The sequence below is a fragment of the Rhinolophus sinicus genome, linkage group LG11, assembly GCF_036562045.2.
Source record: "Rhinolophus sinicus isolate RSC01 linkage group LG11, ASM3656204v1, whole genome shotgun sequence".
NCBI classification, from domain to species: Eukaryota; Metazoa; Chordata; class Mammalia; order Chiroptera; family Rhinolophidae; genus Rhinolophus; species Rhinolophus sinicus.
Window position 1 is genome coordinate 12576186 of NC_133760.1, and position 12497 is coordinate 12588682.

The following is a 12497-nucleotide window of genomic DNA, read 5'->3' on the forward strand; positions in this document are numbered from 1 at the left end:
TTATTTCAATCATTAAGTATGTAGTCGGTGTTTCAAATCTCATAAATATCACATATAATTTTTTGCAACTTATTTGAACCAGGATCCAAACAAGGCCCACTCATTGCAATTGGTTGATATTTCTTTAAACGTCCTTTGAAATAACTCCTTTGAAATTACAACTTCAAAGGAGATATTTTTTTTAAAAAGTTCACAAATGGTGATGGATGGAAACAATCTGGCAGTAACAATAGCACAGGCGAATCTTGCTTTATTGCGCTTCCCAGATACTGTGATTTTTACAAACTGAAGGTAAGACTCCACAGCAAAAAGATTCTGACTTGCTGAAAGCTCAGATGGTGGTTAGCTACTTTTAGCAATAAAATATTTTAAAAATAAGGTATGTACATTGATTTTGAATGCTATTGCACACTTGATTGATGACAGTACAATGTAAACATAACTTTTATATGCACTGGGAAACCAAAAAAAATGTATGTGACTTGCTTTATTGTGATGATTCACTTCACTGTGGTATTCTGGAACCAAACCTGCAATATCTCCAAGGTATGTCTGTAAAAATAGTAGCTAATATCTCTTGAGTGTTCCTGTGTTCCAGGCACTATCTACCCTCCCAGCGGTCCTGTGAGACAGTGAGTGTTATTATCCTAGCCTCGTTTCACAGGGGAGGACACTGAAGCTCAGAGCAAATGAGTGACTTCCCTGGAGTTACATAGGGAGAGAGGGTAGAGCTGGGGTGTAGGGTTAACAGAGGCAGATGAGTGGGCTCCTGGATACAGCTGCTTCTGCATTTCCCTTCTAGCGGCCTCACTGTTTAGACCTGCCGTGGTCATTAGTGACTGCCTCTGCCATTAGACTATAAGCCTCGTGAAGGCAGGGCTATGTGTGTCTCTGCCATTGCTATGTCCATGGTACCACGACAGGGCCCAACACAGCGGAGAAACCCAGTAGATGTTTATCAACTAAATCACTGATCTCAATTTACAATAATGATAATATTATACCTATGAATGGTTATAGTTGAAATAATGGTTCTCCTTTGTGTTAATGCATTTCATCTTCAAAACAACCCCGAGGACTGTTTTATCCCATTTCACAGATAAAGAAACTGAGGCTCCCAGAGAAGTCTCTTGCCCAAGGCAGGCATACAGGAGGGGTATAACTGGCACTTGGCACTTCCCCTCCCCATCCACCTCCCAGCACCCACCTTCTGGAAGTCCTTTTTGGAGATGAGGCCACGGGGATCGGTGACGTAGTCCTGGAAGGCCTCCGAGCCCACGATGTCCTTGAGTTTCAGGAACATGTCGAAGAACTTGAGGATCATCTCCACGTTGGAGGAAGATTCCACCAGCATGTCTACCATCTGCCGGGCAATCATGCCATTCACCACGTTCCCTGTGGGCAGCCCCAGGTCAGTGCAGAGCCTGGCAGAGCCTCCTTTCCGGAGCCCCATGGCTTGCCTCCCTCTCCAGCTCAGGAGCCACCCATGGCTCTCCAAGATTGGCTGTGCTGGTGGAAGTCTCCCCAGCCAGCTCCCAAGCCTCCCCTCAAAGGGCACCGGTCACTTCTTGATCTGTATCAGCATCATGTGCCAACCTGGCTGATCCTGTCTTTGTTCACCACCCCTGAGAGCTGGAGGAGTCACCAGTAAAGATAACAATGGCAAAAGCTAATGGCAGGTGACAGATGCCATGCCAAGTCCGGTGCTAGCATGATCTCATCCTTGTAAGGGAGGTGTGCGCCTCTCCTTTTTTACAGATGAGGAAACTGAGACTCAGAGAAAGTCACACACTCAGGGTTACATAGCCAGTAAGGGGGTGAGGAGGATTTGAACCCACGGATGCATGACCTCAGAGCTCACACACCTAAGCCTTCCACTAGCCCACAGAGGCCAAATAGGTCCATAGATGAGTGAGCAAGCCAAAGGTATGCAGCAGAGAGAGGTAGAGACTGTAGCAAACTGGCTCTAGCTTCTTTTTGTACCTTTCAATTTTAGTATGATTTCAAATTTACATGCAAGTTGCAAAAATTGTGCAAGGGATCCCTTATATATTCCAGATTCACCAACTGTTTACACTTTGCTACATTGCTTTATAATTCTCTCTCTCTCTAGCCTTTCCCTGAACCATTTGAGAGCAAGCTGCAGGCATAAGGCCTTTTTACCCCTAAACATTTCAGGGCATTATGTCCTAAAAGACAGAACATTCTCTTACATAATTCTAGTGCAATCATCAAAATCAGGTGATTTAACACTGAAATAATTCAGCTATTTAACTCAGTCCAGCTGATTTTTTTTTTAAGAGAAAGCTTGTAAGAGTTTATTTGAGCCAAACTGACGACAATTGCTGGGAAGCGAAATCTCAACGGATTGAGAAAATGCTCCCCAGTCCAGCTGATTTTTGCCATGTGAGAACATGGGCCCAGAGTCACCAAATCTTTTAATTTTTCAAGAAAAGCTGGAAATCTGATATTTAAAGGGAACCTTCTTCTGATTTTTAAAAAAGATAATGACTAGTTACAAAAAAACTGAAACACGATAGGAGAATTAATCATTACAACATTGTAATAGCAAATCTTTTTTAAAACTTGAATGTCTATCAATAGGGTTGCATTTAAACGAATCACTGTAACCCACACAATGGAGTACTATGCCGCCAAACAAAAGAATGAGGACACTCTTTATGAACCTCAATAAGAAAAACATCTGTCTACAAGTTAAATTGTTTTATTAGTAGTAATAAATTATGGTTGTTTTAACACGTTGCGTACGGCGGGGTTTAAATCCCTCACACCCCTCTGTTCCGGCAGGTTTTTAAAAGAAACTACTTTAAAATGCACTCTTCTCTTTAAAGCGTAAATGCTTCTATGTCATTTATTATTTTTCTATAAATAATAGATTCTACAAGTAAATTATTCTATAAATAATTATTCTACAAATAATTCAATAAAATATGCAAAGTAAAAAGAGTCAACAGTAAAAATGAGAATTCTCGTTATCCGTCCTTAACGCATGGCTCAGAAAAAAACGAAGATTCTCGTGATCCGTAAGCAACATGTTAAGTCACTAAGTTGTGGGGATACTTGTTAGACAGCAAAAGCTAACTGATACATTAGCAAATAAATAAATCACTATTAAGTACATAAATTCTAAAAAGTGTCCAGCCCACCCATCTTGTTAAGATTTCTCTGGGGATTCAATAAACTATTACATGTACAGCCAGGGCCTGACACATAATAAGTGCTCACTAAGTGTCTGTTGAGCTGGTTAATGTGACTTGTACATCAACCCATTGACCCTGACATGATGTCAGATGGGGTTGAAGGTTAGGGTCTCCTGGGTCTCAGAGGGCCATTCTCAGGCTTGTCTGCACCTTTGTACCCCACGCTTCCCCCCACCGGGTGTTTACCTTCTAGTAGTGACAGCAACATCACCACCATGTCCTTCTGTAGATCCAGCAGCTCCTTCAACAGCTCGATCTGGCTCGAGTCCTAGAGACCCCACATCCCAGCTATGTGAGGGCTGGTCTCTGCAGAGATGCCTCCCCCACCTCCAGCTGCTTCTGCCCCTCCTCACCCACCCAGCAGGGCCTAAGACCCCTTTTTTTCTCCCCTCTTACCTCCGAGGGGACCCGAGTCCAGACATGTTCCTCAGAAGCAGGGGAAGGGACAGAGAGACAAGAGTGTGGGGGTGGGGTAGGCTTTTCAGGGGAAGCAGGCCCAATAGATGATGTGTAGGGGGAAGGGCTGGCAGACAAGGAAGGCTGGGAAGAGTATGGTGTTCAGAGAGCAGATGCTTGGAGCAGACACAGACAAATACTGGGGTCAGAGACACAGATCTGGGAGGGGATGAGAGCTCAGTACTGTGTCTGGTCTATGAGTGCTTGACACTTATTTGTTAAATGAATATGTGATGGAAAAAGTGGGACTCTGGATTTAGGAAGAAGGTTAGAGGACACCGTCATGTGCTTTCCAGTAAGCCATTTGGGAAGAATGTGGGAACACACTGCCTCTCCTGTCACAATGCCTCATGTAAGACCCACAGAAACTTCTAGCATGGTCCAAGTTCTACTTCATAGCCCCTATTTGTATTAGGTTGAACTATATAAAATTGCCAATATTTAACCATTTTGACCACAAAATGGTAATTGCATATGATTATACCTAATAAAATGGAGGAGGGGGAAGGATAGCAGAGCAATGGGATGTAAGGCTTCTCTACCCCAATGCTAGTTCGAGGGTTGCTGAGTCTAATCCTAACACATTTCCACAGCTTCAAAGCTCTGCATTCTGATTCCAACATTCCAGGATCTCAAGATCCTAAGATGAATGATGACCTGTGGTGTGTACCTGCCAGGATCCAGCTCTTGCTTCTCTTAAATCCACTTTTATAAGATGTGGAGCTAAACCCATCTTCCTGGTTCTAGGGGTGGATGTAAGACCAGGTCTGGCCAACCAGAGTTTTCTTTCTCTTGGCCACAGTGATTGGTTCAAGGATGGGCATGTGACCCAATAACCCAATCAGTGAAAATTGCAGTTGTTTTCCTGGAGCTCCCGGGAAACAAGGGTTTTCTCTCTGGAGCTATTAATGGGGTGTATGGAAGCCTAGGGCACCATTTTCTCAACCCTGGGGAAAGCCTGCTTGAGAATGAAGCCAGACAGGAGTCAGACATTTCTGCTGACATCACTCTGGGACCTGGACCTGTGATGTGAACTGATAAATTCTTTTTTTCCCCCCTGTAAGTTACCATTTTGCATGGGATTTCTAGCCTTTGCAAACTGACCCTAGATAATGGCTGATGAATTAACACTGTAGGGTTTGGAACTCAAAATGTTTAGAATTTTAAGATTACACCAACAGCCTGACTTCAACTGCACTGATACTGAGGAACTGCATTCCTAAATTCAACTCCTTTCAAAAACTCAGATGACACTGGACAGGGTTTCTGCCAGCCACTGCAGCATCTTTGAGTAAATTAGAAAAAGAAAGCTTCCAGTTGGGAAATTATAATAAATGTACAGAATACTGCCACCTGCTGGAAAACTTTTGTAATACAAACAATATACGTGGTATGATGTCTGGGATGTGGATGATGCGCCTTCAGATGGTTAGCCCTGGTGCAATGTATGTGGCAGCCTTGAATATGTTAACCAGACAGAAGCAGAGCAAATGGATAAGATAGGTATTCATGAAACATTGACAAGGTTGCAAAGGGGTCGGGGTGGTGGGGAAAGGGGAGCACGAAGATTCTAGAAATGGGAGATGGGGCTCGACAGGGACCTTACATCATGGATGACCGAGATGGGCGTCATCTGCCGCAAGCAGAATAAAGAAGCAAAACGTCATCAGCCCCAAGCCCTAGCCCCAAAAGCGTCATCAGCCCCAAGCCCTGATCTAGAAGCCTGCGGGTGTCCTATCCCCAAGGCTGTCCGAATCTGAGATGACCACATCAGAGAAAAAAGAACACCAACCAATCATAGAGGAGTTCCTAGGCCAGAGGGGGCGGGGCCCAAAGGTCAGGCCAATAGAAGTGTGGATGGGAAACCAGCCGATTGGTGGTGGCAGAGGAGGAGGCGGGGTCATGCAGAGAGCCAATCCAGAAGGAAGATGGATTAGGCCACGGGGAGGGAACCAGTCTGGAACATGCCGGGAGCCCTTGGATGAGAAACTGACCGATGGGGCAGGACTTGGAAACGGGCAGTTGGAGGTGCCCGGAAACAGGTGGATGAAGAAAAGAGGGGCCCGAACCTGAGCGAGCTTCATCATCATGTGGGCAAACACGTGCAGGAATCCCACCACGGCGTCCCAGAGGCGGCTGTGCGCCAGGCTCTGCTGGTTCCCGGTGCAGGGGCCCTGGGCGGGTGAGGGTGGGGGCAGAGGGCTGCGTGAGCGCCAGGCGGGGTATGGGATGCGGGACTGCCCCTCCCTGCCCCAGCCGGCGGGCCCTACCTGAATATACTCTGTGAGGCTGTTGAACACCTGTTTAGCCACGGACATGGCCTTGGAAAAGTTCCTCTTGCCCTGCTCCTCAATGACATCCTTGCCGGAGTAGTACCAGTAGAAGTCGCTGATGGACTCCTGGTGGGCGGACAGGGTGTGAGGGGGTGCCGGGCCAACGAGGGCCCCCCAGCCCCCGACCCAGGTCACACCTGGACAGCCGTGCTTCCTCACCTGCAGCCGCAGGAGGTAGTCCACTGTGCAGATGATGATATTAATAGTGGTCGTGTTCCCTGTCTGTGTCCGTAGGTAGTTCTGGAAATCTGGAGAGATGAAAAGTCATTCATTCATTGAGAATCTACTATGTGCTAGGGGAGGTGGACAATGAGTTATTAATTCATTTATGTAGGTTTAAATAAAGTGCCTATTGTATGCCAGAAGGCATATAATCATTAATTTATTTAATAACTCTGTCAAGTTCCTACTGTGTGTCAGAGGAAGATGGGGGATCATTCATTTATGTGATAAATATTTATTGTGGGCCTACTATATGCCAGATGTGGTGGAAGGTCAATCATTTAGTCATTAATTTTCCCCCCAAAATGTGTTTCTTGAGCACCTACAATGTAGCAGGGGGAAACGGAGATTTAGTCCTCCATTTCTTTCCCAAATTTCTATTGAATGCCTTCTATATACAGATATTTATTGAGTGCTTTCCAAAAGTCAGAGGAGATAAGCATTTGCCATTTATTTGTTCATTTATTCAATATATAATTATTAAGCATACACTATATGTTAATGGGAGATAAAGATTGGCCACTTACTCTTTGGTACTATAAATTTATTGAGCATTTACTATGTGCCAGGCACTGTTCTAGGACCTAGGGATACAGCAGTAAAAGAAAACAGTAAAATCCTTGCCCTTGTGAAGTTCCTATTTTCGTATCGTAATTTTTCAGTTTTTTCTAACTGCAACCTACAGTGGGAAATCCATTTTACATTGAGATCCAGTACACATGTTTAATCTGAAGTTAAATTCACATACACCTGAAGCAGAAGTTTCACATACCCTTACTATGTGCCATGCATTCTGGTATTTTCTGTTCTGTACTAGTCTAGTTAACTATAAGGATTCTGATCTCAACCCACTAAATCTGTAGTCCTCAACCTTGGCTGCACATTAGAATTATCTGGAGGCTTTTAAAAAAATCCCAATGCTCAGGCCCCACCCCAGACCAATTAAATTAGCATATGCGGCGGGGGGGGGGGGGGGGAACCTAGGCTTTAGTATCTTAAAGCTCCCCAGGCAGTCTAATATGCCATTAGGATGAGAACCTCTTCGATAAATTGATTCATAACCCTTTTGGTGAGTTGGTTCCCATTATGTGAAAAACATTGTTCTATGGCAGAAAGCTGGTAACTGCTAGAGCTGAGTGCTGGGTATTTGGTGGTTTAGTAGACCACTCTCTACTTCAGTGTGTGGTTGAGAAGTTTGGGAATAATAATAAAAAAAACACTGTTCATGGGTGGCAGGGGTGGTGGTGGGGAATACTGGGCAGAATGATCAGGGTTATGGTGGGAAGAACCCAGGGCGCTGGAGGAGCCAGTGGAGATGCCTGACCCAGCCTCGGTGGTCAGAGAAGGCTCCCTGGAGGAGGGGGCCTCTGAGCTGAGACCTGAAAGGTAAGTAGGAGTTGGCTGTGTGAATTCCCAGCTCTGATCAGGCAAGTTATTGAACCTCTCTATGTGGCACAGATTTGCCTGTTTCTCCATATATCAATGTGGTCGTCACAGTAGACTCTATAGAGCTGTTGTGAGGTTTTAATGCTTTAGCATACATAAAGGTATAGGACAGCACCTGGTATCTAAGTGCTCAATGAATGTTAGCTCTTCTTAAATGGCCTTAAAGAGAGTGCTGAGGTTAAGAGCTGCACTTAGGAGTGGTGATTCTCCAAGTGTGGCCCCAGACCAGCAGCCTCAGCATCTCCTGGGACCCTGTTAGAAATTCACGTTCCTGGGCTCCACCCCAGAACTACTAAATTAGAAATTCTGGGGTGAGTCCTAGAAGTCTGTATTTTAACAAAGCCTCCAGGTCATTCTTAGGCACACTTAAGTTTGAGAACCACCTCTGTATACCCATTTGCCAAATGACCAATTCATCACATTATCAAGGCAAAAAACACGGGCATTAGTGGTCTTTTTAATGTTTATAGCAATGTCATGTTGCACAGGTGGCTTTAATGGCCCTTGAAAGGTATTTTTCCCCCAAAGTGTTACTTCTGACTTTCCTATAGCCACTTCACAATCACTGTATCAGGCAGAATGTCCATTTTGCCTGGTTTCACATTATAAACAAATAGTCTCTTCAAATAGTCCAGATTTTATAAGCAAATGTACAGGTTTTCTCATCAACTCTGTTTTCTAACTCCTTTGTGTTCATTTAAATTGGACTATATCCCTAAATGGTTAGCTCCCCACTCTTGTAAAGAACTCTTAATTGAGAACACTGTCACAGACATGGGCAAACAAAAAGAGACCAACCTTCTGTCTTTGAATACTCAAGACATGCAAGGCATCTGAGATTTGAAAGATATTTTAAATATTTATTTGATTGGGCAGGTTCATGAATCCACGAATTTAGGCAGAGGACTGGATTGCAAATTTGTTGGGTAAAATCCCTCCTATAAGAATGTTCTCATTTCCAAAAAGTCATAGACCCACGTTATAAAATTCATGTTAAACCCAAAGTCTGATTCCACCTTAGTTAAAATGCAAGAAAGGAAACTCTAGTCACGAGGCACAAAGGTATTTAATAAACCTTGAAGAAAAACTAGTCGTGGACATGAGCTTTTGAGAAAGTAAAGCAATAAGATTATGCTTTATCCTTTGTTGAAAAGAGTGGAGATTTGAGGTAATTACAAATCAGTTACCTTACAGAACACAAGCCAAGTAGGGTGAAGCTTCTATGGAAGTTAAATTTATCATTATTCCCATTCTTCTCATGAAGGCTAATTTCTGGGCAGTCTGGTTTCATAATCACCTGCTAAGCATTACAACCACAACCTTGACACTGAAACAGCATTGGATAAAATATTTGTTGGACAGAATTTGGGCTTTCCCTTCAATTTTGTAAGCTATGTGTGCCATACGGGGTTATATTTTCTCACCAACAATGTTGTTTAATTAACTTGCCGTGTTAATCTGGTTAAATTGCCTGAACCAGAACAAATGTTGTGAAAACTCTTGTTTAAGCAAGGAAAGAATCTGTAGTCCTTCCTACTGGCAAAGTATTTTATAAGCATAATTAATAAGTGATTCTAATAGGTTCATTAAAAAATGCCGTGTGAGTTTTTCCCCCTCTACAGACCTAAAGTATAGAAATCCACCACGTTTACTCACTTTCAAAATGCCTGTGGAAAAATGGCATGTGGCTAATTGAATGTTTGGGCAAATTGATTTTTGGCCACATTGTTTTTTTGGCAGATTGCTTTTGGGGAATTGGACTGGCCAGAGCAAGCGAAAGTGAAGGAAAGTGGCTAAATTCCAGAAATTCAAGAGAGATTTAGGAAGGTGGGTGGATTGGGCTTGACCCTGGCTGAAAGTAAAGGATGAAGAACCATGGTGTCATGGGTGGTAAGGCCATCACTGATAGGGGGAGGAGGGGACTAGAGATTAACTCAGGAAACACTTCCAGACTGACCCCAAAACTCTGCCTCCTTTCCACCCCACTGGTCCCTCCTCCTCACCATTATTATGTCCCTCACAGAGCAATTGCAGGAATCTGAACAGGTCTTGGGTGAATTCATCATCTGCCATGACCTTCTCTCCTGGGTGGAAGAGCGGGGCAGGCCCAGAAGAGGTCAGGACACAGGACATGCGTGCACATAGCCCATGCACACTGCAGACACATGCACAAAGCATAGGGGCACTGGGAGGAGCAGCCACCACTTCAAGGACACTGACACAAGGGGGTCCCGATCTCAGAATCCATGACATCAGCAGATGGAGACCTGAGGGCCCTGAGTCATACGTAAAGCTGGGGCCCCAAGTGTCTTTCTACATACTCTGATGTCACCACTTATGTGAAGTCCAGCAGTGTCTGCTGGATCCAGCAGAGGTTCAAGCAGCTGGTATTTCCCTCAGCCCCCCTCCAGGGCCCTGGGGTTAATGGATTATAGGGTTGGGGTTGGGGTCACTTTCAGGCTAAGGCTCAGAGCAGGATGGGATGGGACTGAAAGCCAGACTATTGGCTCAGATGCACTGAAGGCAGTCAATCCAGGAGAAGCAGAGGAGTTGGTGTGTAAACATGGGCAAATCAGAAGGGCATCTGAAAGAAGCCAATCATAGATGGCTGCAGGGGAGGAGAGAGGGGGAGACTAGACAGTGAAATGGGCCAACCAGAGCAGGAGCAGAGGACGCCTGCACACCAATCAGAGTGGAAGCTGGGGGCAACCAATCTGGTTGGTGGATGGGAACCACAGACCCGACCAATCCGGGGTTGTGGCGCAGAGAGCAGGGTAGGGGGGAGTGGGGGTCACCCCATCCCGAGGACTGTGAATCTGGGTCTGGAAGTCCAAGAGCATCCATCTGGAAAGGGGTCTTTGCCACCTTCTCTAGCTTCTACTTTATATATGGGGAAACTGAGGCCAACGGAAGGAAAGTGACTTGTTCATAGTCCCAGGTGTTAGTGGCTAATCTGGGACCCGAATCTTGGTCTCTGGACCCTGATCTGAAGACTGGGCATGTTGACCCACTGAAGGGTTCCTCCCTCCCTGGATGCCCCAGATCCTCAGCCCCCAGGTGGAGGGGGTGGTGGGGGTTAGAAGGGCGGGGTGGCAGAGTAGCATAGCAAGGGGAATGGGTGGGGGGAATTACCGTTCTGGCGGTTGATGACTGGGGCAGCCAACAGGATGGGAGGAGGAAGCAGGAGAAAAGAGGGAAAAGAGAGACAGAAGGAGACAGACACAGAACAACACACACAGTGACACACGGTCAGGGATGAAGACACGGAGAAAGAAACAACCCACACAGAAAGAGCGATAAGGAGACAGAAGGAAGCCAGGAGAAGAGTCGGAAATCACGGTAAAAGCAGTGGGAAAAAGAAGAAGGAAGAGAAAGAGAGATGGAAAGGTAGAGGTGGACAGGCAGGAGGCGAGGATCGGGGCAGAAAGGTTAGACACATCACAACACGGCAAAGAGGAGATTCGATTAACCCGGATTAAGGACATTAATGAGAGAACAGCAACCAGGGCCGGAGACTTGGGGCATGTGGAGGGTGGGGCCCCTGTGGTGATAGGTGAGAGAACACTGGACAAAAAGGACACCCATGGGTGGGGACCACAGGGAGGAAGACCCTGGAGAAATGGGGGGGCAGGACTGGGGACCACTGCATGGGGCAGGGGAGGGGTATGGTTTTGGGGAAGGGCTGTCTTGGAGGAGAACTCTGGGCAGTGTTGGGGGAGCTGGTGGATCCTGAAGGAAGGGGATGCCCCAGGGAGAGGGGAACCCAAAAGAAAGCCTCACCAGTTCCATCCTCATTCACCATGCCCAGCCCCTCTGCCTTGTTCTGTCTCTCGAATGCATTGAGATCCAGGACGCTGAGGGAAAGAAAGGAAAGACGGGAAGATGTACTGAAGCTTCTGCCCTTCTCTTCCAGGGCCCTTCAGTCCCCCACAGTGGTAGATGGAGAGCCATACTAAAGCATGAATGAGCAGAGATCAAGAGGAAGCAGAAACTGAGAGTTGAAAGTTATGAAGTAATGTGGGGCGAGGATGACATATGTACAAATTGAAATCAGGAGGATACAGAAACCATCAATTAGTAAAAGACTTCAGAGAAAGTCAACAGCAAGAGGAGACCCAAGGTAGACAGTCGTAGAGTCACATTAATAGGGGCCATCAGAGAGAGAGCCTGGATTCCCTGCTGCTGGGTGCCCCTTGAATTTGCAACAACCTTCTGGTTCCAGCTTCCTGGACCCATAATACAACTCATTCTTAACACCTGTGGCATTCTGCCTCCCTTATTGTTGCATGTGAATTCTTATAATAAACTCCCTGTCATTTGAGCTGGTCTTAGTGGGTCTCTGTTCCTGGAACCAAGAGAGTGGAACTAGAACCGGAAGTGGTACTCAGAGTGGGGGCACAGCCACACCAAACAGCTTCACCAAAAGAAATTCACTACCTGCATGTCTGCATTAGTGCCTGGATGCTCTGGAAGAAGCCGACTTCCTTCTTGTCCTTCAGATAATCCAGCATTTTCTGCAGAGGGGACAGGAGGGGAAAGGAAACAGTGGGTCACACAGGAACCTCCCGCCCCTCTCCACCTTCCTCCCTCGTCCCTTCTCCTGTTACCTGCTGCACATCAGCATTGCCCCCATTTAGGATGGAGATGCCCAGCTTCAGGGTGGAGGACACCATGGCGCCCGTCTCTCCTGGAGAGGGAGGTGGTCAAAAGTCTGCTCCGTTTGGGAGCAGCATTCTCCACCCACCAGAACACAGCCATCCCGGGGGATGTGAGAGAAGGAGGGGGCAAGGGTGATTGTGACTGAAGGATGAGTGAGCAA

General features: G+C 46.0%; 1 protein-coding gene across 10 annotated transcripts in view; it reads right to left on the reverse strand.

Annotated features, from left to right (window-relative positions):
• Window positions 1-12497, reverse strand: part of RYR1 (ryanodine receptor 1) — a 109796-nt gene that overhangs the window by 25317 nt on the left and 71982 nt on the right. For 3 of the 10 annotated variants that reach the window (XM_074314382.1, XM_074314380.1, XM_074314379.1), the window contains 12 exons: window positions 12286-12365; window positions 12116-12192; window positions 11459-11532; window positions 10811-10828; window positions 9682-9762; window positions 6170-6258; window positions 5948-6076; window positions 5747-5851; window positions 5284-5310; window positions 3618-3647; window positions 3408-3489; window positions 1208-1395 (listed from right to left, as the gene is read on the reverse strand). In XM_074314382.1, coding sequence (XP_074170483.1) covers window positions 1208-1395; window positions 3408-3489; window positions 3618-3647; window positions 5284-5310; window positions 5747-5851; window positions 5948-6076; window positions 6170-6258; window positions 9682-9762; window positions 10811-10828; window positions 11459-11532; window positions 12116-12192; window positions 12286-12365 — 980 coding nt within the window. The remainder of the gene's footprint in view (window positions 1-1207; window positions 1396-3407; window positions 3490-3617; window positions 3648-5283; window positions 5311-5746; window positions 5852-5947; window positions 6077-6169; window positions 6259-9681; window positions 9763-10810; window positions 10829-11458; window positions 11533-12115; window positions 12193-12285; window positions 12366-12497) is intronic. The other 7 variants (XM_074314388.1, XM_074314387.1, XM_074314385.1 and 4 more) reach the window with 4 other exon arrangements.